Source organism: Diabrotica undecimpunctata, chromosome 4 (assembly GCF_040954645.1).
Source record: "Diabrotica undecimpunctata isolate CICGRU chromosome 4, icDiaUnde3, whole genome shotgun sequence".
In the NCBI taxonomy this organism is placed as follows: Eukaryota; Metazoa; Arthropoda; class Insecta; order Coleoptera; family Chrysomelidae; genus Diabrotica; species Diabrotica undecimpunctata.
Genome location: NC_092806.1, coordinates 10,158,248 through 10,185,085, shown reverse-complemented (window position 1 = coordinate 10,185,085; position 26,838 = coordinate 10,158,248). Strand labels below are relative to the sequence as shown.

Here is a 26,838-nt window from a genome sequence, read left to right as displayed (position 1 = left end):
CCCATTCTTTTCTACCAAAGGATGATTTTGTGTATTTTTAACCTGTAGCATTTGGGAAATCGAAGGTCCAGCTTCATTTGTTGTTCTGAGATTCTCGAGATTCTGAGATCAACTTTTGGTGGTGACTGGAACACAGACCACTAATAACTAGACGTTTCACGTAGGTAGCTCAAGGTCAAACTAAACTAAATGTCATTTATAGTACCGATACAAATCTTCAGATGTCGCTTTACTCTGTCTTTACCTTTACTGACCTTTACTCTGCAGTTTAGGTTTAGAACACAACTAAAAATTATAATTGTCAATCGCTAATAATTGATTAGCATCTATATAGTCAGATTTTGATTTGAATTTGATGGTTATTATTGCAAAGAAATTAAACTAAACTTGGTTTAATATCTCTGGGTTATTGTTAGCATTAACCTCAAATTAGTTTGTAAATTACAAACCACCTACCTCAGTGATCTGTGTTTTAAATGTTCGTGGCGGTGTTCAAACAGTATTTTGCAGATTAATAATAATTAGTTAAATATGGTTTTTCACAATAAATGTATCCTACAATGTACCAATTCGTCATCAATTAGACATGCCTTGGAAGTGGCTTAGTGTTATAAAAAATCCTAATTTAGATATGATGAATTCCTGGACAGTTTTTAAAACAAAACGAATCTGCCACAGACACTTTGAAGATAAGTTTGTTTCTTCATGGAGCCATAAATTGTATAAAAATGCAATTCCTAGCTTACATTTGTATGGTGAGTCCAATAAATATTTGATATTAGAGAACAAATAACTGATTGATGATTGATTTTAGATTCTTCTTCCAATTTACATATCAGAAGTATTTCAATGTTGAGTGTGGAAGCAAATGTAAACGAAAGTAAGTAACCCTAATATGTAATTAATAAAAATTATTTTACTTGAATGAATCATGGTATAAATTATTATATTAACTTTTTGTTTTAGTTGAGAGTCCTTCAACAAGTAGAGATGCACAATCTACACACATGTTTCAATCATTTGAGATACCCCATTGTAGTAAGTATTACGAAGATAACAATAATTTTCAAATTGGTTACTATTTTATGAAACTTTTTAGTTGCCAAACACAATGATGCACAGTTACCAAACGAAGAAATTTTAATACAAACTGATGAGAGTAAGGATTTAAAAGTTAATTGTAGTTAAAATTTTATATTTTGTATTGTCATCAGCAGATTTGTAAATATTCTCTAATATGATTAACTATAAAATTAACAGTTTGCTTAACCTTCTGGTAGTGATACTAGAGTTTTTAAGTTTAGTTGCCTCAGTGTCATAGACCAGCTGGGGCTAAAAACTAGAAATAGGAGCTTGCCTGTGTTTATAATCTCCCATTGCTAAAATCTAACAAAGATATATGAAGGTACTGAAACATTCTAGTACTTACAATAAATTGTTTAATACTCACATCAAAAAACAGTCTACCAAGTCTCTCACTCAGTAATGCCACTACACGAAGGTTAATATAATGAATCAATTTTGCCTTGTAAGGATTGAATAAAGAAATTAACATCACATTTATTTTTAGGTGTTGCCCTTAAGAATATCACACCACTGAAAATATTGCAGCAGTGTAATATATCAAGAGGTACAATTACCACTAAAAAGAAAAAATTATATGGAGCATTAAAACAATTACACCACAAATACTCTTTGGAAAGAAATATCTGTTCCATAGTATCCTATTTATCTCCATAATTGGTCATCTTAATACATCTTGGTCATTAATTTGTATTCATGCTTGTATAGTGTGTATTATGTGCTCTTTTAGTTTGAGTTATATTTATATTTAATGATTTGTAAAAAATCACAAAGTCAGATCGGGTTTTTATGTAATAAATGTACCAGTGATGCTATGTATGTACCAAATGAGGTATATCAAGCACTACACAATAATCTTTATACCGCCACTGTTTTCTGTGACTAGTCCAAAGCTTTTGATTGTGTAAATCACGACATTTTGATAAAAAAAAACAAAATTTCTATGGAATTCGAGGTGTTTCTTTGAATTGGTTCCGATCTTACTTAGGGAATAGGAAATAACTAGTTATAGCAAATGATACAGCTTCTAGTCACAAAAGCATTGTATGTGGAGTACCACAAGGTTCAGTATTGGGTCCTCTACTTTTCCTTATCTTTATAAATCACATCACCAACTTAAAACCGATGGAAACATTTTTTTTTGCTGATGATACCAGGATTACCTGGAGAAACTCTAATATTGCAATTCTTCATGCAACTATAACTTCTGATCTATTTAAAATAAAAACCTAGTCAGACTCTAATTTACTCTCTTTTAACGTGGATAAGATAGTAGCATTATCCTACAAAGCTCTTCAATCCTTGCTTCTTAATAATAGCCAGATCAGTATCATTGATTCTGTAAAATTTCTTGGTATTTTTATAGTCAGCAATCTTAAATGGTCCCTTCATATCGATTTGTTAAGTAAGAAACTAGCCTCAGCCTGCTATGCAATAAGATCTGTTTTGAAGAAAATTAATTTAGCATCTTCCAAAATAACATATTTTTCTTTGTTCGAGTCTCATCTACGATATGGTCTTCTTTTTTGGGGTTCTAGAACAGCTGCCCAATCTGACAGTTGTTTTTAAATTACAAACAAAAAAAGAGCAATACGGTATCTTTTTGTTCTCGGTAGAATAACATATTGCAGAAGATACTTAAAAAATCACGGAATTTTAAGTCTTCCTTCTTTATATATTTTAGAAACTGTTTGCTTAATTCGTAAACGCCTACATGTTTTTTCAGCAAGACCTAATCATGACTACTCCACCAGAAATTCAAACTTTAATGCGTATTTACTGATCCCGTCCACTGCGTTAGTAAAGAAATCTATATTATATTCAGTAAAAAGATTATACAATCATCTCCCTTTGCAACTTAAATCTGCAACTTCTTTCCTTAAGTTCCGTAAAAGAACAAAAACCTATCTATCTGAAAGACCATATTATTCAGTAAAAGAGTTTCTTAACGAATAGCTTTATGTACAAGTAACTAAAGTATTTGTATAAATATATATTTGAGTATCACATGCAGAAACTTAAACGTATTAGTTCGTAAGGATTTATTATGCAATTTGCAATTTATTTAAATTTTGCAATACATTGTGTATTTTATTATCTTTTATTTTGTGATATTGACGATTTATGTAATTTCAGTAAATTTTAAATTGTTATTTTTCTGACTTTTTGGTTCAGTGGTAATAAAGCATATTTCTATTCTATTCTAAATTCATATACAAAGTTGTTTTACATGTATTAAATAAATAAATAAATTATATTTTGTTTTATTTTTTTGTAAACGGTATTGTGTATATTTGAATTTAAAAATAATTTGCACATTTTAAAATTTCAAATACATTTTTTTTTCAAATATACCAAATTATATTTAAATATTTTAAGCTTTATTTAAATTTTCCCACCAAAATTAAATTTTGAATTTCCCGCGTAATTTATCGCTTGAATTAGTTCCGATACAAATCTCTTGGAGCGCTGAATTTCATATCCAACTAAAGTATTGTCGTGAAGCATCTAGAGGTTAGGTGATCTGTGGACTGGAATGCAGCTGCAGATATAGTTTTAGAGAGCTTCCATTTAAGTAACCCGTTAATTTAATTATGTCCTGTTCAGAAACACCTTGCTTGAACAAGGCTCACACAGCTGAAGATCGATGAGAATGGTTTGTTATTTCATGTTTTTTTGTGTCTATTTCAATTTTTTTCAGCTGACATTTTTGTCCACTTAGATACAATGTTGATTCCAAGTGGACAGTTTTTGAACCAAGATCCATCCTCCCAGTTGGGGTGAACGGTAAGAAAGAGTCTGTCTGATAAAATCTTTGGTCCCCTTTTTTCCATTAATTTCAAAAATAATCTAACTATAGAGCGTTTCATGTTAAGAAAATAACATTAGGCTTATGGAGATCAGTGTTGCCAAAACTCTCAGGCATGCGGTTTACTAGAATTGTCGATATATTTTTCGAATTTCCATTTTCAATTAACATTTAACTGTAAAGTCAGAATAACAACTGAAGAACCACAAAGCCTTATTATCATTATGTAGTCTCAGAGAACGACATAAAATCGCCGACATACGCACACCGTATTATTTTAAGTTGCAATTAGTAATTAGATATATGCATTCCAAGCGGTCCGTTTATTTGCTTTTAAATCTTTAATAGCCGGCAAAGTGCATGATTTAACTAAGCAATATTTTCTACTGATTTCTATGATTCATGGTATATGATATTCTTACCGAAAAACAAATAAACTGTCGTTACTATAATTAAAATAAGATAAAATAAAATTATCTTTTGTAAAAACTATTTATTTAATTAAAATAATTTTCCCTACTTTTCATCTCTTGTTTCGAATGGACACTTTTGGCCAATTACGTTAAAAAACAATTATTTAATTCATGTCTGTGAAAACGAAAATCCTGAATCGTGCTTGTGTTCATCGTGGCATCGCTGCGCTTCTATCGTCCATAAGAAATACATGGCCCTATCTCCGCTATGTTATTTTCTTAACGTGGAACGCTGTATAGGCATAAATTTTCGTTTGATGAATTTCTTACCAGCCATTTGCTGCTTGCCAAACTTTTCGAACCGCCTTGATTTGTTTTGGAAAAAATGCTGTTGTATTCAATTCAGCCCGTAAATTCTCCCAAAACATCAAATTTCTACTGGAAAAAGTTAATCTTGCAGTTTACGGCCTTATTGCCTCTCCAAGCAAGTTCAAATAAGCAAAGGTGAAAAAACTTTTTTTGTGCTCCATCGGGGGTTTCCTCGGGGGGTTTCCTTCTGGACCTCTGCGTCTTGAATGGGACATTTTCCAAAACCAATTTTTTGATTTCTTCACGTGACTGGCATTCCAATCTTGATTTTTCGTCTGGATTCATTATATCTATCCAAAATTGATTATGCCTCAATGAAGTTTATCAAAGTGACAACAATAGAATTATCAGACACTTTCGTGACGGATCTGTCATAATTTTGTCGCTGAGAAATCACCGGCAGGAAGGAGTTTTGTCAGGAGGAAACGTGGCGTTGCTATGACGTGTATCAGCTACAAATAGTCTAGTGAAATAGTCACAAGAACAAAGTTAATATGAAAAGAAAAATTATAGATGCCTAGATTCTCCAGCAAAACAGCTATCTAATGATGTATCACACATGGTTTATTAAAATTACGGGTTTGTGCTACTGGAAGGGAGGGGGTTGACAAATTCATCATCATCATCATGCAACCTCTTCTGTCCACAGCTGGACTTGGGTCTCTCCCATTTTTCGCCACTCTTCACGGTTCTGTGCTTCTTGTTGCCATTTCTTGGATATTAGTCTAATGTCGTCCATCCAGCGTATTGGTGGTCGTCCTCTGCTGCGTTTGTCTTCTGGTGGGCGCCAGTCATTTAGTTTTCTGGTCCATCTTGTGTCTTTCAGTCTCGCTATGTGACCTGCCCAATTCCTTAAGTCTTGATTCCTTATTTTGTCTTTTTTTTCACACCGAGAATTGATCTTTTCCATGGCTTTTGTGCCACTCGCATTTTTAGTGCTGTTGTTTTTGTGAGCGTGAGAGTTTCCGCTCGGTATGTCATAATAGAAAGAACACATTGGTCAAATGTCTTTCGTTTCATAGCTATCGGATGTTGTTCTTAAAGATGTCTCTTAGTGAACCATACGCCGCCCAAGCAAGTGTTATTCGTCGTTAAAATTCGCAGGTCTGGTTGTCCTTGCCTATTCTGATTTCATGACCAAGATATATATGTACTTTTCTGTCAATTCCACCACTTGATTTTGAATGATTAGGTGTTCGCTGGGAACTAAATTTGTTAAATTTGGTCTTACTCATGTTCATTTTTAGACCTATTGTTGAAGATACGTTTTCTAATTCTTGTACCATTTGTTGTGCCTCACCCAGATCTTCGGTAATAAGTACTATGTCGTCGGCAAAATGCAGATGATTGAGCATTTCTCCATCTATTTTTATTCCTCTATTTTCCCACTTTAGCATTTTAAAGGCGTATTCGAGGACCGTTATAAATAATTTAGGTGAGAGAGTGTCGCCCTGTCTCACACCTCGCTTGATATGAATTTCTCTGGTGGTATCATGTAGTTTTACATGCATTGTGGCGTTTTGGTATAATGTTTGTATTAACTTTGTGAGCCGGTAATCTATTCTACTATTGTTCAGAGCAGTTATAATGCTGTCTTCCACAGTGTCGAAGGCTTTGTGAAAGTCTACGAAGATAAGTACCAGTGGTCTGTTATATTCTAGCGACTTTTCTATCAAAATTTTTACTGTTTGTAGGTGATCGTTTGTTCCGAATTTTGAGCGGAAGCCAGCTTGTTCTCGGGGCTGGTTAACTTTTTCTCTAATCTTGTCGTAGTTATTCGGGTAAACATTTTATAGATGTGGTTCAATAAGCTAATTGGTCTATAGTTTTCTAGGTGCGCCTTGTCTCCTTTCCTATGTAGTAAAATTGTTACTGCATTGTTCCATGTTTTTGGTATGCAACAATCTGTTAGACAAAGGTTAAAAAACATTTTTATTTGGTTAAGAAGGGCACGTCCGCCCATTTTTATAGCTTCTATTACGACTCCATCTTCTCCTGGCGCTTTGTTGTTTTTCATCTTTTTCATTGCGTCCTGGATTTCGCTTAGTGTGATATCTGGCATGAGCTCTAAAACCTGGTTGATAATTTTGCGTGATGCTGCGGCTTCCAAGTTCTTTTGGTCTTTTCTTTAGCTTGTGTATAGTTCTTGATAGAAGTCTTCAACTATGTGTAGTAGTTCTTCTCTATTTGATGTGGGGACTCCTTCTTTGTTCCTTAGTTTGTGGACTTTTTTATTCTTAAATTTCCTTAAATCTTTCCTTATAGCTTTTGATACTTTGTTTATTTTTGGCAGTTCTTTTTCGTCAATGCTTTCTTTTCCTTTGATTTTTCTTCTAGTTTCCATTAGTTGCTTCGTTTCAATGGTTATTTTTTCTTGGCGTCTTTTAGGGCAGCATTTTACTTGAGCCTCTCGAATAGCTTCTACGATATTTTCGTTTAGGGCATTTACATTATTCATGCATTCATTGATGACAAATTACAAATATCTATATCGTTAAAAGATGACCCATTTGGAATAAAAATCGGCTTGTTTTAGCATTTTCACAAAATCCGATGAGTATTGTCAAATATCAGGACAACCCTGTAGGCTTAATTTGTCTCACTCGAAAAACTGTTGTCGAACTTTTTTGTAAACTTTGTCATTTTTTGTAAAAGATGTGGAAGTTAAATCCTAAATCACGGATTTACTCGGAATCGTCATTATTAGTTTTGAACAGATTATCAAAATTATCTGGTTTTTTATTCCATCCTCAAACACTGAATTTTAATTAAACGATCTCCTTACCAATTTAATAACCCTCAAAGAAAAGGAAATTAACGGAATCCGTCTCATTTCTGTTCGAATTAAAAAGAGCTGGCGTCCGATGTCGAGGAAAATAACGAATAAATTTTAACTTCTCGAGAGGCGCCGTTCGATATTGATTCGAGTCTACAAAGTGTAGAAATCTCAGGAGGATAATTTGCAATAATTGCTTCAATAACCTTTCAAAAACAACTTGAGTTGTCCTTTATTAGCTGGACCTAATTTTATTGACTCAAATATGGGCGATCTTCTTCTTTAACTACCACATTCGTGAAATCATCAGGTCTATGCGTATATGCCATGAGCCATTATTCTTGGGAAGATTCTATCGATGTGCCTGATTCGCTTTCAAGTGTTTGAATTATTGAAATTTTATTTAAGTTTAATTGTTTTATTATTTTTTTCTAATGCGACTAATTAACTTTTCATTCTTTTTTTTTATAATATGGGTGGATGAGTATCTTCTGTGTACTTTTTTGACATACTTAATGGATCTTTGGATTCTGTTGCATTTTCAAAAAAATCTACTAGTTGATCATATGTAAGAATTTTGGTTTGATCATTAAATAGTTGTTTTGTATGAGTTGTTAATAAAGCAAAGTCAGTCTCTTGTATTAGAATGTAAGAAATAATGCCAAAAGAATGGAGTGGCTGTATTATCGTGCCAATACATAAAAAAGGCAGAAAGGATACATGTGGCAACTACAGGGGAATCTCACTAATCGGTACTACATATAAGATATTAGCTTCAGTTGTACTAAAACGATTACTGCCGTATACAGAGGAAATTATTGGCGATTACCAATGCGGCTTTAGGCCTGGAAGATCAACAATCGACCAAATATTTACTATCAGACAAATGCTAGAAAAGTATTGGGAATATAATAAAGAAGTACACCAGATCTTCATAGATTTCAAACAAGCATATGATTCCATAGATCGCTTAAAACTGTGGAGTGCAATGATGGAGTTAGGCGTACCAAAGAAGCTGATCATGATTGCGCGAATGTGTGTCAACAATTCCTTTGCACAAATTAGAATAGGAGGCAAAACTTCAAAGGCTTTCGGCATAAGCACCGGACTCAGACAGGGAGACCCGCTGTCCCCATTACTATTTAACCTAGCATTGGAATATGCAATGCGAAAAATCTATACCAGAGTCAAACCAGACATAACTGCCAGAGGAGCAAAGATTATTCTCGCATTTGCAGATGATGTAGATGCAGTAGCACAGACAACACTGGAAGTTAAGGATATAGTATCGAACTTTGAAGAAGCAACACTAAGCGTAGGCCTGAAAATAAACGAAGAAAAAACTAAATACATGGTCGTATCAAAAAAGGAACGACAGCGAATAAGACAAAACATTACCATAAACGATCATAATTTTGAGGTGGTCAAAGAATTCAAATACCTAGGAGCAACAATTACCAGTGAAAACACAGGAGAACGGGAGGTTGAAATACGAATAATGGCGGGGAATAAATCATTCTTTGCCATTCAACATCTAATGAAGTCAAAGCTTCTCTCAAGGCGTGCCAAAATCCAAATGTACAAAACCATAATACGACCAGCAGTGACATATGGAAGTGAAACATGGACATTGAGAAAGAAAGAAATCAATAAGCTATTAATATGGGAACGCAAAATCCTGCGAATTATATATGGTCCTTGCAGAGACAGCGTGACAAATGAATGGAGGAGCAGATACAACAATGAAATAGAGACTCTCTTCGGGAAAGGAAACATCGTAAGATACATAAAAGCCAATAGATTAAGATGGGCAGGCCACGTGGTACGGAGTGATGACGACAGACTGATTAGCAATGTGTTTTGGGAAAGACCAGATGGTAGAAGATCGACAGGAAGGCCTAGAAAAAGGTGGAAAGACGCAGTCAGGGAAGATCTGGAGAAGATGGAAGTAAAATAATAGCACAGGATCGGAATCAATGGAAGGCAATAGTAAACGCGGCAAAAACTTACGAAGAGTTGTAAAAGCCAATGATGATGATGATGAGTCTCTTGTATTGAATTTTTGGTAGTTAGTGTGTTTTTTATCTTTTTTGTTGAAGGTTCTTTTGGTTTGCAAAATTTGTTGTCGTTTTCTTTAGTTGGAATAGAAAAAGAGGAGAAATTTTATGTTTGTCTCTCTCATTTTCCTGAATCATTTACAACGTATTAACTGTAGACTTAAGAAAAAGTTTTAGAACACTAATAAATGAACATAGAGTTCAGTGGAAATATTTAAGTATAGTCCTGAAAGAAACAGGTGGTAAAAAGAGGAAATTTAAAGAAGCTGCTTTAATTATGCTAAATGAAACCAATTGCGTCATTAACATATTGTTCCAACAATGTATTCAAAGCTACACTATAATTTTCTGAAGATATTTTTAAAGATTTGGAATCCTGATTGTATAGTAAGTAAGGAGGAGTATCAATTTTATTCCGATCTCTCTTGTTTTCTTGAGCATTTTTGCAATTATCATAACATAATTTAAATATATTGATTACCAGTCTTACTTCGTTTTGGAGTATACCCTGCCCTTCTTGAATTTCCCTCAATTAAGGTGGATATGTTCCAGACATTAATCGTGTTTATATAGATTCTGGCATATGATCTCCCCGTCTCTTCTATAACCTCTCTATTTGTTTTCAGGATTCTTCTAGTCTTCTACAGCCCAAGTAAGTCTCGTATTATGTATTGTATTTTTAGGAGCAGGTCTCTTGGATGGTCTTTTGATCGTGGCTCTTTGATCGTTGGGGTGGAGGGTTGTGTTATAGAGGTAGCACCTTTTATCGGAACGGCCACATCGAAGGAGATGATTCTTGATAACTGGTTCTCATAAGAGACCTAACTCTCACTTATGGCTCCAAGTGCCACACCCGGGCAACTTCATTGGTCAAACTAATTGAGGATAGCCAGATATGGCAAAAATTTCACCGACCGATTGCCGGTATAAGCAATCCCACACTTGCTAATCAACGGCTCAGGACGGAAAAATTGGTAGGTGGTAGGGCTCCCTTTTTGTCCTGGGGTTGAGAAATCGGTACCGAAGGTGGATGAACCAATATCTTTCAGAGCAGCCGTCTCAAAAGTCCGAATAGCTATGATGATTGCAGACCTCCGCCGCATAGATTGCACTTAAAGAAGAAGAAGAAGATTTTATCGTTGTTATAAACGAACTGTGTTGATGAACTAATAAAGCGCTCGTTGACAACAATAATTACTCAGAACTGGACATAATTTATGTATGGAAGGAAAAAAACCTTCCCTAAGTGATATTTTGTTCATAATTAGTTAACTCTTTAATCTAAAATTTAAAATAGAGTTGATTTATCGGTCCGTTGATAATTAAACCAGTAGAAAAACCAGCAACAGATACGGTATTTTAAATAAAGCATTTTTAACATTAATTCAAATATGTTGTTATAATATTATCCCATTTGTTCAACTATTCGTAAACGTGCAAATCCGCGTGTTGATGTCAGTATTTGTAGATATGAAATAATTAAAATTGTACAATGTACTACATAGATTACCATTACAAAATTTTAACTTGCAACTTGATATTACTGTATTTTAGTTTTGCGAACTTTTATCTAGTAATTGAACTAGCCGCAGAATAAAAAATAATAAGAAAACATTAAATTTACTGAGATAAGAGTTTTATTCATTGATTAGTTATATTTATTGTTCCATACTTCTTTTAGTCCAGTCGTCAGAGACGAAAATGTCACTGTACCTCGAAAAATCATACGAACAAGCTGAATTTTGCAGAGAATATTAATTTTGGAGAGAGAAATTATCAATTTCAAGATATGCAAATTGTTTACCACTTTTACTCCAGGGCTTTCCCCTAAAACTCTTCTTAAGAGGGGTAAAAATGCAAAAAATTGATTTACCAAAAATCTGTACGCCGGTAGAAAAAAATATTTCAAATAAAAAATGTAGCTGAGATAATTTCGCTCTTAGAATCAACGCTTGAAGTGATCGGTGATTTGAATATCAGTTACATGCGCGAAATCAATGTTCAATAAAAATTTTTGTATCAGCTCGACGGTAAAAATTCGATCTTTTGATCAAAGGGTCCAATCTACAAAAATCAAGATGCATTTTAAAGTTAAAGAGTGCAGCTTTCGTATGCAGTTTGTGTATTTTGCAGCAAATAAGCTGAGTTTTTATAAAGGTGTTACGTATACGCCCAAATAATTTTTAATCATTAATTCTTATTTTTCAAGCAAGTATTATAAGCCACATATTATTTAGAAATATCTCAAAATAATAAATTGAAATTTAGAAAATTGTGAACGCTCCTTCTTAATTCACAATGGAACTCTTTTTTAAAATTTTTGGCTGTTTTTCCATGACACATTATTCTTGCTTGTATTTATTTTGTATTATTTTGCAAGCGTATAATAATTTACAACTAATAAATTATAATTTTTTCAATTAGGGGAAAGGGGGGGAATGATGGCCGCTGGGGAAATGGTTGCCATGAAATATTTACATTTACGGCCTAATATTATTTCGGTGTTTAATACCTGTTGCGCCATCTAACAGTTTTCATTCAAACTGTACCTAAAACAATGACGATGTTTTGCTGGCAAAAAGAGTCGATGTATTAGTGCAAGATTTTTAAAGGTATGTAGAAGTATGTAATTAAGTTTATTTAGCTTCATAATTGGTACCCATTTGTTAAATTTTTAACGTACTTTAAGACTAAATAAAAAGTTCTTGCTCTATTTTAAGTGATTAATGATTATGAGTCGATCAGTATAAATATGTATTTTCGGGATATAATAGCCACGCGCCTGGAGGTAATGCTGGCCGGCCACTATTACCCCCAAATTGTTTTTATATAATACAGAGTATTTCTTTATAAATTCTTATATTTCAGATGCCTCGAGTTTACAAGAGAAAAAGTGACAAAGCACGATGGAATGCTGAGCAACTTAGTGCAGCAATAAATGCAGTAAATAATGGCAGAAGCATCCGTGAAGTTGCAAAAAGTTTTGCAATTCCCAGATCTACAATTTGACTACGACTAAAGCGAAATAATACAACAGCTGCTTCTTTAGGTCGGAATTCTGTATTTACCAAAGAAGAATTCTGTATTTACCAGTTTCGAAGGCAAAATTTACATTTGGGATTTCTACATTTAATTATATTTTAAATGGGGTTAATAGTGGCAGTGGCCACTTTTAACCCTCGGCAGTGAGTAAATATGGCCACCAGCAGAAGTCTGAAAAACCGTTTTTTTGTTCTGTTTAAAAATTTTTCGTAAATAGAGTTTGAAGTACTAAGGTTTGAAGTTTTATTTACGTTAACAGTATAATTTTTAAAGCTATGTAGCAGTATAAATAAACCAAAATGCTTAGGCGACCACTATTCCCTGTGTTCAATCACAAATTAACCCCTTAATTTGTAATCTCACATTATTCTTAACTTCTTAATCTATTATAGTTTCACCGTGTATAAGTGACATTGTAAAACCACTTCGTATAATATTTTAATAATTAGTTCATTTACCTAGAACTAAATAAATTGCCGAATAATATATTTTCTAATTGAACATCCATAGGTCGCTGATTCATATCCGGCTCGAAGGACCAATGGAAAATTATGAACTTGGATTTGAGGTTCGAATCTGTTTGTAAATGCCCCTTTGTCCGCTTCTTGTCGGTCGACGATAATAGGTTTAATAAAATTGAGATTGTGGAGTAAAAGTGTTGATTTATTGACAGCTACTGGTAATTACACAATATGATTCCCCGACTCAAGACATCAAATTGTTATCAAATCTAAATCAAAGCTAAAAAATCATATTAAATTACATTATTTTATGTAAAATTCGAGAGTGGAAACCGAAATGACAAATTTTATTTAACAATGTAATATTCATTACAATAAATTGTGGGTTAACCCCATTTAAACATAATATTTAACTTAGATATGCTACAAGAAAACAGTTTCAAAACCTTTTTATTGCTTTTTTTAGTTTAAAGAGCCTGCAAAATTAACTCGATCACGTAAAAATGTTAAAAATTAAAGTAGTCAATTCAGTTTGACACAAAATGAATAGACAATCGCATTTTTGAAGAAGTTAGATTAACACTTTACTTGGCAACGTATGTTAAAATATACCTACATAATATTTAAAAAAATTTATTTGACAATCAATAGTATTTGAAACCCAGTTCTTGGTACTGTATAGTTGAGTATACACTACTGTATGTAGCCGACTGGAAATCGGCCCGAAAATTCTCAATTTCGCGCATTTAGTTCTGACCGTATGAATACAGTCTAGACAAAATGGCTGAGCAAGCGTATTGTTAAAATCAACAAGTGGTAAGGCCGGCTCCACACATGGGATCCAACGTTGGTGCCAACGTTGGATATAGCTTTATTAAATAAACGAATAGCAGAGCATGAAGGGCTTTCAATAATAGAAAAACAGATTCTACATACGCACTTCACCTTTTAGATCATAATCATTCTTTTAATGACGAATTTAAAATTCTTCACATTCAAAATAAAGGCCTTAAGCCATGTTTGTTAGAATCTATGGAAATCAACAAATTAAAAAACACAGATATAATTCTGAATGACCAACTTGAGACAAACAGTTCTCCCCTCCTCAATCTATTTCATTAGAGATTATAAAGAGTAAACGCATGCCAAAAATAGATCACTTGAGAAAGGCAATCAGCCGAAACAGCTGTAGTGATAAGAGTTTAAAATAAATTTTGTGGAATATTTGAAAACAAAGTTTTCAGTGTTTTATTGTTACATAAAATGAATTTCCATCAAGTAACGGTCGAATCCATCAATTATTACGAACAAGAGGTATTATCCCGTAATTTTTTGAAATAATTCACAGAAGACACAGATGATGAAGAAAATATAACTGCTAAAGAATATATTAAAGAAGCTGTAGAAATATCACCTGTTTCAGTCAGTAAACGAAGACTAGCTACTCCCTCAGTAGTGCCACAATTTTTTCCAGTGTTCCATAAACAAACAAGTTGTTCAATAAAACAAAAAGGGAAAAAAGATGACTATGACTATTTTAAATCTCTTTTTAGCCCAGATATTGTTCTGTAATCGTAGAACAAACTAACCTGTATTCAACACAAACATTTCACAAATGTGTAGATACAAGTATAGAATGATGACATGCATGATTTTTTGATTGTTGACATGCTGGCGTACACGAACTATTGGTCTCAAAAGACGCGATGTGAACTTATTGCAAATGTAATGTAACTAAAGAAGTATCACGCAATACGAAGCAGCCTACATTTTGTCAGCAATGAGGAATAATGACAGATATTAAGGCCGATTTTAGATCGTGTTCGAAGAAACTGTCTTACAATTGAATCAGAGTCTAGATGTTCACTGGATGAAATGATTGTCTCATAAAAAGGCAGGCTCGAGAAGAGAATATGTGAAGAACAAACCAAAAAAAATGGAGTTTCAAAATATTTGTTCATTGTGACGTATCTGTATTGTGTATGATTTCTTTCCCTATGGAGAAAACGATACCTTTAGAAACTATCGTTGTACAGATGAGGCAAATAACATGGGATTTGGGACTATTATGTATTTTAGCACTATGTTCAACAATCCAAAATAAACCTTTATCGACGGTTTATTTAGATAACTATTTTACAAGTTTAGAACTTATTACATAACTTCGAAGTGAATTTGGAACACTTTCTTTAGGAACTGTTAGGAAAGATAGACTAGGGGGTTGTTCACTTGAATCTGATAAGAAAATGAAAAAAGATGGGAGAGGTTCTTTTGACCAAAGAGTAGACAATTATAGTCGCATTGTTGTTGTAAAGTGGTACGATAACAAGTCCGTAACCTTATGTAGTTCCATTCCAATGGCAACCATACAAAGATTCTCACACACAGTTAATACAAGACTATAACAGTCATATGGGTGATGTGGATTTGGCAGACATGTTGATTTCTCTATATAGAATACGCTTCAAAACACATACCGTATGGTCCTAAAGTTTTGGGAAAAATTTCACCTGGTCTGATTGAGAAGCAAAATGCATTTAACAAAGAAGGCCATGAAATTGAAATGTCATCAGTTATTGACATTTAATAAACAAAGCAGAATATTTTGGTTTGTGCTCTGCAAAATGTCTTTTGATATTCGTCGAGGTGTTTATAATATGATTGGGCGAATGTCGAAACGAGATATTGTTAATATTTATCGAGATCAAAACATAAGCAAATCGACAATTTATCGCACAATCAGAGAATGTGAAGAAGGGATACCATGTGTTAACTTGCGTAAAAGTGGCCGACCGCGGATTTTGAACCATATGAGAGAGGCAAGACTGATTGAAGCAGCTAAGAACAAAATTGGGGTCTCACAGCGAAAACTCGCCAGACGATTTCGTGTTGAAAAGACTACAGTATACGGGACCCTATCGAGTAACAATATTATCTACCGGAAAAGAAGGAAAGCTCCAAAATACACAGAGGATCAATTAGAGAGAATTCCGAGATGTTGCCGCACGTTAAGGCGAGTGTATTTCGTCAACAAGTTGATCGTGATGGACGATAAAAAATATTTTACTTTGTCTAACTCTGAGATGAAGTGTAACGGTGGGTTTTACACGAACGATTACGAAAATGTACCTGATGAAATAAAATTCAAAAGTAAGAAAAAATTTGAGGACAAAATTTTGGTATGGTGTGCAATTTCTGAGGCTGGCTTTATCTCACAGCCCTACATTGGTGTTGTTCGAGGCGAAGCCTTAAACGCAAATATTTATATTCAAAGATGTCTCTCTAAATTGCTTCAGTTTGTGAACACATATCATGCAAATGATCAAATAGTCTTTTGGCCAGATCTTCATGTCATTACGCGAGGATCACAAGGGACTGGTACGAAACTAACAACATTACCTTTATACCGAAAGCAGACAATCCCCCCAACCTACCTCAGGCTCGTCCAATTGAAGAGTTCTGGGCAATATTAAGTCGGAAAGTCTATAATAACAGATGGGAAGCACAAAATCAGGAACAGTTAAGACGCCGCATATATACAAAAATTAGAGAAATTGACGCCGAGGTCGTCCAAAGGATGATGCAACGTGTCAGGGGAATTATTAGGCAAATCGAAAATAATGGTCCCTTGTCTGTCATTTGAATTTTGATTTATAATAAGGATAGTTCAGTTAAATTGTTGAATAATTTAATAAAAATATAAGATTATTGTGGTCAGAGTTATATGCTTTTGAAATTTTTCACAAAACTTTAGGACCATACGTTAGAGGGTATATGGGCATTTTTTTCTCAAAGTATAGATATATCCATTAATAATGCTTGGCTACTATATAAACGTGATGCAAGCATTCTACAAGAAGATAAAAAAACAGTCATTCCTTTGAAACAATTTAGAATTAAACTTGCCAAAAGTCTACTGCCGGCTGACAAAATAAACAAGGACATCCCAGCAATGAGCAGCTATCACTACCTTCCAAAAAAAAATTAAAAATTATCAGATCAGATCATCTGGGTCATTTTTCAGTATAAAGTGCAATGGGTAGGTGCAGAAATTGCAAGAAGGGACAAACTGCCATATTTTGTAACAAGTGTAAGATTAGACTATTTTTACTGCATAACAGGAATTGTTTTATGGATGTTCACATTAATAAATAAATATTTTTGATTAAATTTTGATAGTTCTTATTCATATTACTTGTCCTTCATAATTTGGCAATGCATGATATGCTATACAAACCTATTTTTCGGTCTATTTTTCGATGTATACTCTGGTATACAATCCAAATTTTTGACATATTAATGTCATATTTTTTGTTGTTATAGAATATTTGTATGACACCCAAACAGCAAACATAACAAATTTCAGATTTTTAGATTTAAAATTAACCTTTTGATTCAAAAATAAATAAAAGTACATTCAAATATGATGATTCACTTGATTGTTCTTCACAGGAGAGGAATATCTAAAAGCGGCGGGCGAACTTTCGACACCAAATTGTCTTTGTACCTGGGGTAATCGAAGGGTCAAATTTTATTATAGGAAATTTCGACACCGCGGCGTAAAGCAGGTAGGTAGGTAATTAGCGGCGATGGACATTTGCACCCAAGCAGGACAAGCGGGTTTTCCCAATATTTATTGTCACGGCGGGGGGCGTGGCACTTGTTTACTTGTGACTAAATTATTTCAGTTGTAATTTATTTCTTGTTTGACGTTGACTTGTGCACGTATACGGATATTTAAAAAATGAGTTTGATAAAAAGTTCCCGTGGTCGAGATTTATTAGTGGTGGAGCATCATTCGTTCTCGAAACAGAAAGTGTTAAAAAGCGGCGAGATATTTTGGCGCTGCATCCAAAGAAACACTAAGTGTTCCGCAAAAGTGTTTACAATAGGCTGTGAGGACCTCACCATCACAAGAAGTGATTTGGTATATAATCATGAAGCCGGTCCAAAAAAGCTTGAAGTAAAGATGGTAACCAATGCATGTAAAAGAAAAGCCCAAGGGGACATATCGAAAAAGCCTGCCAAAATTACAAGAACTGCTGTTGCTGAGTGTGATGCCAATTTGCTGACGGTTCCTGACATAGCTAGCATAAGAAAGAACATTTACAACTGTCGTCGTAAACTGTTACCAGGTCCGTTACCAAGAAGCATATCAGAAGTCCATAACGCGGTTAGTAATTATTCTCCTAAAACCTGTCGCAATGAAAGTTTTTTGTTTTTAAATCATCCTGAATTAAATGTAATTGTATTTTCATGCGAGACAAATATTCGTTTGTTGTGTAAATTAAAAACTTTGTATATGGATGGTACATTTTCATACAGTACCAAATATTTTCTACAATTATTTACTATACATGGCTTGGAAAATGGACATTATGTTCCTTTAGCATATTGTTTGTTAAAGGACAAATTGTCAATGACATACAAAAATTTATTTTCTTTATTAAGGTCTAAGATTTTTGAAACATTTCAATTATCATTAGAGCCAACTGAAATATTTGTGGACTGAAAAAGCAATTCACTGTGCTTTATTGTATATGTGGCCCAAATGCAAAAATTAGTGGATGCCGTTTTCACTTACACCAAAACTGGTTTAAAAAAATTCAATCTTTGGGTTTGGTACAAGAATATAAGGATACAAATTCAGAAATTGGAAAATGGTTAAGGCATACGTTTGGTTTAACTTATTTAAATCCAGCAGAAGTTGAAGAATGCTTTCTTTATGATTTAATGTCATATAAACCTATAAACGCAACACTTGATATATATGCAGATTATTTACTGGAAAATTACATTTTCGATAGCGCTCTATTTCCACCACACATATGGTCTAATCAGAATCCGTCTATTGCGAGGACCAAAAATGCCTGTGAATCCTTTCATTCGAGATTTAATTCTTCTTTTTATTCAACACATCCTTCTATTTTTATTTTTATTGAAAAGTTAAAAGAATTTCAAGTAGACACTTATGTCAAAATAAATAGTTTACATATACCAGCAAAAATCAAAGATGCTACTGTTAAGGCTAAATTGGCATTTTTGGAGAAAATGATGGATAAACTACGATCCCAACAAATACGTAGGTTAGATTTTATAAAAGCTGTATCTTATCATTCCTATAATGTAAAATGTACAAAAATTAGGTACTAGTTGTATTATATTTAGATATTATTACAGTTATAAAGAAATAAAATGCACATTACTTTTATTAAAATAAATAAATAAATTAATTATGGTATTTTATTTATGTCGCAGCTATATTTATTTGGTGTCGAATATACCTGTAAGATAAAAACGGGAATTGGGGCTGGTGTCGAAAATTGCCATTAAATTTTAGTCGCTGCCTGCTTAGTGTCGAAATTTCCTACGCCCTCTAAAAGAAACCCATAAATACCGAACTACAATAGTGAAAAAAAAATCTAAAACATATCAAATTCCTTTAATAAACCTATCATCGTACACGAAGGAAACGAAACAATTACACCAAAAAGTAGATAAAAATTTCCTGGGTAACCTTCATTAAAACCGGAAGTTGATTACAGTCCAATTAATCAGTTAAAAGTCTTTAATTCTCAGAGTTGGGGGGTCACGAAAACAATCGTAGCTTGTTCCCATCGGCCTATCAATATTATCAGACTGATTACTACTCGAGTAATTCCTGGAGGCCTGTTTTCGTGGACATTGGTCGGCGTCGCAGCTCGGATATAACGTAGAATTTAATCGAGCGATGTTCGTGGAAATTAATTGATTAATATGTCACAATATTTGTGATGCGTATTATGCGTACGTGGCTATTATATCGTAAGATTTTCTGTTATAATGAAGGCAGGGCCGCTGTGAATAATGTTAAAGAGGTTTTTAGAATTTTATCGAAAGTTTTAAAATGTTAAATATTATAAAAGTAAACAGACACAACTTTTACCAGGTCCGAATTAGGAAGAAATAAAGTCATAGAAAATAAATAAGGTTAAAATATAGCTGGAAGGAAGTGTGAGTTCTCGATAATGCAACAAAACTTTGAGCAATGTCTACTGATCCAGACGAATAAGTAGAAGAAGAACCACTGGATAATTGAGTCGATGTACATTATATAACTGACGAGGTAGGATGAAAGGCAAGTTTCCAATTAACTGGGCCAGTTGGGGAGATGAAAAACCAGGCAAGTTGAAATTCTAAAATTGACAATCTGTACTGGGAAAATTATTCAGAAGCATCATACTAAAAGATCTTTATGAAATATCTTTGTATAAGAAAAAGTAAGTTGCTACAAAGACTACGTCTCAGAGACGGCTCCTTTGGGAGTTTGGGAGTCTTACATTGCCATGACGTGAATTCTGTTTAAAACTTTAATATTCTATAAAATTATCAGCAGCAATGGTTTTTTACCCATATATTTAGTAGCTTCACAAGTGTATACTAAGTAGCAGCACTGGCGATGGAATAATCATTCCTAAAACGTTTTGTGATGTAGCCCAAAGGGTTTTAAATAAATATAAAGTTGATTTAAATTGATATAAGGTTGAATGCTCGAATAAATGAACTTTGATAAAATAAAGGCAGATATCGAGCACAGTTTTATTAATTAAATCTTGCCCAAGTACTTTCGCTCATTAGAGAATCTTCAGGGGCATTTCGTCAATTTTGAGCTATCCAACAATTGCAGAATGTCATAAACATAGAATTAAACATAAAGTTGAACATAACACTACACTAAACAAGGACAAACAGTTTAACATTATTTAAAAAAGTCGAAGCTACATTCTGGTCGGCAACAGGAGAGAGAATGAGAGATTCTTGTAGTCAATCAGGAATGCAAAATCACAGCTGACATCTCTACATTTCTGAAACAATACCTGCAGGCTAATATTGCTTCCCTCGTACCAACGGCGTTCACAAATCCAAACTGATTGGGCGCAATTTGTTCCGATCATTTCCGGTAAATTCTGTTGTGGATGACTTTTAAAAACAGCTTCATCAGATGGCTCAGGTCAGACTATAGGCTATAGGAAGACTATAGGCTTATGGTCCTATAGTCTTCAGAAAATTTTGCTTCTGGTTTTTTTGGACAATGGTACGAACTTCTATTTGAGCCACTCTACTGGTATTTTTCCTGCCTTGTATATCCCATTAAAAATTTCAATTATTTTTATTTGTTCTGCATCTAATAGCTTCAACAGCTCTGCAGGAACTTCATCAAGTCCCGGTGCCTTCCCATTCTTCATTTGTCTGACGGCTGCCGTTATTTCTTCTGGTAGGATTTCGGGACCTGAATTTTCTTCAATGGTGGATTCTTGTATTGTTCTAAGGTCGTGAAGAAGTTTCTCTTGGAAATGATAACTGGGTTAATTGCTTCGATGCGATTTTCACGCATTCAACATTCTTCTGTTAACTCCCAAATTGCAGGACCAGCAGTATTCAATCCTTCTTGCCATGTTTCCCAAACTGTGCATATTCCCCAAATATATTCAATGGGATAGAATTCACAATGGTAAGGGGCAGTCTTAACAAATTCTGTCCAAAACTATGAAGGTTCTAATGAAATGAAATATTCATTCGTCAAGCATTGTTTTATTTTACGTACTGTCCAGAAAAATTTAGTTAGTGATTCTCTTGTGAACGACCCCTTAGTTGAGAATCAAATGTGTAGGAAGTAGATTCGCAGAAATGTGAATGGGAAAAACCGACAACATCGTTACAATTTTGTGTAACGATAAACCCAATCTATTTGAAAACTCTCCAGAGACCTGGAGCCTGCCCTAGATTGATAAAATAGTAACTTTGAAAAAATGTAATTAAGAAAACCTACTCTGCGAGAGAGAGGGATAAAGCTAAAGACACTGATTCTCAATATTTTTTACATCAAAACACTCAATACGCAATATTCCAAAACACTCGTTATGATAAGTATAAATATCGTTGTATATACTTACAAATTTCGTTTATCCAGTGTTATATTACATTTTTCTTTTTTAACAAGGGTAAGATGACAGCAAATCAAGAGTCTATTAATAGATTAAAAAGCTTTGAGATTATCCCTTTCTTTTGTCTCGTCTTTGAAGTTGAAGCCAGTCTATTATTAGACAGGAAAGTAAAGGATAATAGAAGCTGTCTTCGGCTTATGTGGCTTTTATTTAGATTTCTTAATATTTAAATTAAAACTTGGCTAATTTTCCTATAAAAGATTTAATTGTAAAAAAATTACATAGTAATTAATAAAGAAAATTTTTATTAAAAAAAAAGAATGCGGTAAATTCAAACATAAAGATTGCGAATATTTAAATTAGTTAAAAATTGTTTAAACAAGTACACTTGTTGATTTTGTTATTTTTTTCGTCCTGAATCTAGATTTTTTCTATTTTACACTTGTATTGATCTCAGTTGCACTTGTAATGCACCTGTAGAAGCAATAGTGTAGTGAGTAGTATACAGTGTACCTTCTGTGGGCTCATGAGACTGTGACACCGGGAGACCTAAAGAAGACATCAGATAGGATGTCAAAATCTCGGCACAGTGAAAATTATAGTCATCTTAGTTTTAGGTTTAATTGTATAATTATTATTGTATAATTAATAATTATATACCGGGTGACCTATTCTATACGACTTGGTCTCTGTACGGAAAACGACTTAATATCGAAAACTTTTTTCTTCACAGAACTATGTGAATTATACAGGATGCTCCAAAAAGGATGGTATATCCACGTTATATTTTTTCTTATGGAATACCAATATTTGATGACATTTTTGAATTGTGCGTAAAGAATAATTTGCGATTCTTTAGAAAAAAGGATAGATTTGTGTGAAAACTGAGAAAATTTTGAACACTTGCTAACTGAATTTTGTTTTATGTTCTTAGTCTTTATTTTAATTTGGTTCTTTAGATTTTTTTAATTATTAACTTTATCATTACTTTATACCAGCATCTTCACTCACTTAACTCAGGTGTTCTTCTAATTTCTTGTATATACACGAGTAAATGATAGTAAAGAGTACTTTAAGTACATGGCTCATCAAACTAATTAATCTACGTTCTTCACATTTTCTAACGTTGGCTTTTTTAAGAAGTGGAATGAATATTAATAGTAGTCAGTCTTTTGGTAAATAACCAGTCTCGTAGATGTTGTTAAATAGCTTCGTAACAAGCTGTGATTTGGTGTGCCTCTAATATCTTTAAAATTTCACCATGTACCTCACCAGGTCCTGGTGATTTCCCATCTTTAATCCGCTTAATAGCCATAGTTACTTTTTCGTTTGTTATTTCTTGGCCGTGGGGATTGTTTATTTCAATCGGACTTCGTGCTGCATCTTCGAATAATTCTTGCTTATATTCTTTCTTCTTCTTCTTCGTCTAGCCATTCACGTCCACATCTGAACATAAACCTCTTCAAGTCTTCCAGTCTTCCTTTCCATTGTTTTTTATTGTACGCTACTTGTAGCCAATTTTTCCCGGCAGTCCTTTTCAGATCATCTGTCCATCTCATAGGAGGTCTGCCTCTGGGTCTTTTGTGTTGGTATGGTCTCCAGGTTAAAATTGATCTGTGCCATTTGTTTAGATCGCTCCTAGCTACATGTCCAGCGTATTCCCATTTCAACTTTAATGATTTTTGCACCACATCGGTGACTTTGGTTTTCTGTCGTATCCATGTATTTGTTTTCTTGTCCTTAAGTGATATACCTAGCATTGCTCTTTCCATCGCGTGTTGAGTGACTCTAAGTATATTCATATTCTTTTTTGTGATTGTCCATGTTTGTGCCGCATAAGTTAATATCGGAATAATGCATGCATCAAAAACTTTAGATCTAAGATGTAATTGAATTTGTTGATTTCTGAGTATATAGTTCAGTTTACCGAATGCTGCCCAAGCTAACTTTCTCCTTCTTTTTATTTCTTCAGTTTGAATTTCCCTATTTAGTATTATTTTTTGTCCTAAGTATATATATTCTTCAACTTTTTCTATAACTTTATCGTTTATTATTGTCACGGTGTCTTCGGAGTGCATGACTTTTGTTTTGTTTAAATTCATTTTCAGTCCTATTTTAGAAGATTCGGTATGTAGTTCTAAAAGCATGGTTTGCATTTCTTGTAGGTCAGTAGCTATCAGGATTATGTCATCTGCAAATCGTAGATTACTGAGGTAGCGGCCATTGATGTTTATTCCCTTATATTTCCAATTTAGGTTTTTAAAAACGTCCTCCAAAACTAAGGTGAACAGTTTGGGTGATAAAGTATCTCCCTGTTTGACTCCCCTGTTTAATGGTACAGGGTTCGTGTGTTCATTTTCATTTAGGTAGTATGTAGCTGTAGCTTGGTTCATAGTTTCTTTTATTAAGTTAATATATCTGCTGTCTATTCTACAATTTTGCATTGCGTTTATTACGGCCGTGTGTTCTATGGTATCGAAAGCTTTTTCATAGTCTACAAATGCTAGGAAAACTGGAAACTTGTATTCGTTACATTTTTCTATTAATATTTTTGTGGTTAACAGGTGATCGGAAGTTGAATAGCCTTTTCTAAAACCTGCCTGTTCATATGGTTGGTATTCGTCTAATTTCCTTGTTAGTCGAGTAGTTATGACTTTGGTGAGTATTTTAAACAGGTGTGACAGTAGGCTGATGGGTCTGTAGTTTTCCAATTTTCGACTATCACCTTTCTTGTGTAATAAGATTACTTTAGAGTTGTTCCAGCTCTTAGGGACTTTGCCCTGATGTAAACAACTGTCCACAAGCTTAGTTACAATTGCAATTAGTTCCTTACCTCCTTCTAATATCATATCTGTGGTAATATTATCTTCTCCTGCAGCTTTATTTCTCTTCATATTTTCCAATGCTGTAGTTACCTCTGAAATTGTTACTTTTGGCATTATTTCTGATCCAACATTTTTTATTAATTTCCGTGCTGGTCTCATCTCATCATCTTGTTGATGTGTTCTGTAAAGTTCTGTGTAAAATTCTTCTATTCGTGTCAGTATGTTTTCTCTAGTTGTGATTTCATTTTCGTCTTTTCCCATTAATGATATCATCTGACGTCGTCCTAGTGTCGGTCTGAGGCATTTCATACTCTTATTTTTTTCAATAGTTGTTGTTATTAATTTTTCGTTTTCTTTTCTTTTTTGTTGTCTGATTCCTTTTCTAATCTGCCTATTAAGTTCTCTATATTCGTCGGTTCCCCTTTTGTTAGATTTATTTAAGATCTTCCTTCTTTTTATTTGTTGTAATATTTCTTTGTCTAATTCATTGTATGTTGTTTTTGGTTTTTTCAGTTGCAGAAGGCTTTTATTCACTGTTTCGGTAATAAGGTTATTCAAATCATCAATATCATTGGAGTTTATCTGCTGCATGCTAACTTGATTTAATGCATGCGCTTATATTCTTTATATCGTTGTAATTTATCTTCAATGGTAGTCAAAATCTGATCTTTAATGTTTACAACTATGCCTGCATTGCGTTGTTTTCTGGTGTTCTGTACCTCTTTAATTTTTTTGTGCATATGGAAATCGTCATGTTTGCATTGTAGTGTTTCAATTTCCATACATTCTCCGTTCGCCATACTTCTTTTGCTACTTTTATCATCTACAATATTTTATCTGTCATCCATTCTTGCTTCTTTTCTCTTTTTGATTTTAGATATTCATGCGAAATTGTGGTAATAGATGTCTTCATTTCGTTCCACTGTTCTTCTATGTCTCTAGTAGTGTCTTCAACTAATTTCGCAAAATTCTTATTATTATATATGTTTTTACTTTTTTCTGGGTGCCATTTCCTTTTAGTAGTCTTATATCTATCTCGTGCCTCATTTTCTTATGAAATATTGTGAGTCGTATGTTGATATTTGCAACCAATAGACTATGATCTGAGACGACATCTGCGCCTGGATATGTTTTTGTTAAGGTGATAGAATTTCTAAACCTTTTGTTTATGTTCATAACATCAACATAACTAGCTAAAACTAATTTTAGAAACTACAACACGTTATAGCAATCACATCAAGCTTCTGACGAATAAAATAAATGTACATTATTGAAAACACATTAAATAACTTAAAAATCCATTGATTGTTCTCAAATCTATCATAAAACACTCTAGACACGATAAAACGCTATTTGAAAAGATAATAATATAAAAAAATTCAATTTTAGAAAAGCTGCAATAAAGTAAAATATGATGTTGATCGTTTCCTTTTACGCCCTTTGTTTTATCACATAGCAATAAATTCTTGCGCTGAAAACACACAGCAATTTTGAAAAGGCGATGAAATTTAATAGACGTGACTTCAAATAAAAAATACAATGTCTGCTGTTAAATAATACTACTATATTTTTTCTGGGAATTTACTACAATAATTGTAATTAAATTACACATTTCATTTGAGTTTCGGCTTCTTAAAATTCATGTATAACTGGTTTCAAATCAAACGCAGTGGCCAGAAGTTTTACAAAGTATTTTGTCCAGACATATTTGAAAATAGGTTTGAGGAGATCGAGGAAAAAAATACAGTATGAAATACTACAAATAGGTGTACATTTTTAAAATCAATGTGAAAAATTATACTTTTGTTCTTGAGTCAGTTTTTAAAGTTAGATTCACGCTGGTAGCAGTTATTGCGAATAGTGTCCTCAAGGTGAGCGTCTGTCAAATTTGATCTATATTTGTTCTTCAAAAAATTCATTTTTAAAAACGAAGTTTTACAAAGAAATGTGGAGCCAAACATAGTAGCAAGGTAAATGACCAATTTCTTGCTGTTTTCATATTTCTCTGGAACATGTTTACTCCAAATGCAGTTTTATGCATTTACAACAAAGTGTCTTTCTGCAGGGTTTAAAATCTCC

At 33.5% G+C, this 26,838-nt stretch overlaps 2 protein-coding genes across 6 annotated transcripts in view; one reads left to right on the top strand and one right to left on the bottom strand.

The window, feature by feature from the left end:
• btsz (bitesize) overlaps nt 1-26,838 on the bottom strand; it is a 513,708-nt gene that overhangs the window by 243,059 nt on the left and 243,811 nt on the right. The window lies entirely within an intron of this gene.
• Nucleotides 170-3,375, top strand: LOC140439149 (uncharacterized). Its single transcript, XM_072528873.1, has 5 exons — nt 170-755; nt 815-880; nt 967-1,038; nt 1,100-1,159; nt 1,571-3,375. Exons 1-5 carry the CDS (start codon nt 587-589, stop codon nt 1,738-1,740), a joined length of 537 nt encoding a protein of 178 aa, XP_072384974.1. The 5' UTR covers nt 170-586; the 3' UTR covers nt 1,741-3,375.

Bases quoted from the DNA above. Each gene is read 5' to 3' on its own strand.
- LOC140439149 (XM_072528873.1), top strand. From the start codon at position 587: ATGCCTTGGAAGTGGCTTAGTGTTATAAAAAATCCTAATTTAGATATG. The intron at 756-814 runs GTGAGTCCAATA...GATTGATTTTAG, and splicing joins TCCTAGCTTACATTTGTATG to ATTCTTCTTCCAATTTACAT. The intron at 1,160-1,570 runs GTAAGGATTTAA...ATTTATTTTTAG, and splicing joins TTTAATACAAACTGATGAGA to GTGTTGCCCTTAAGAATATC.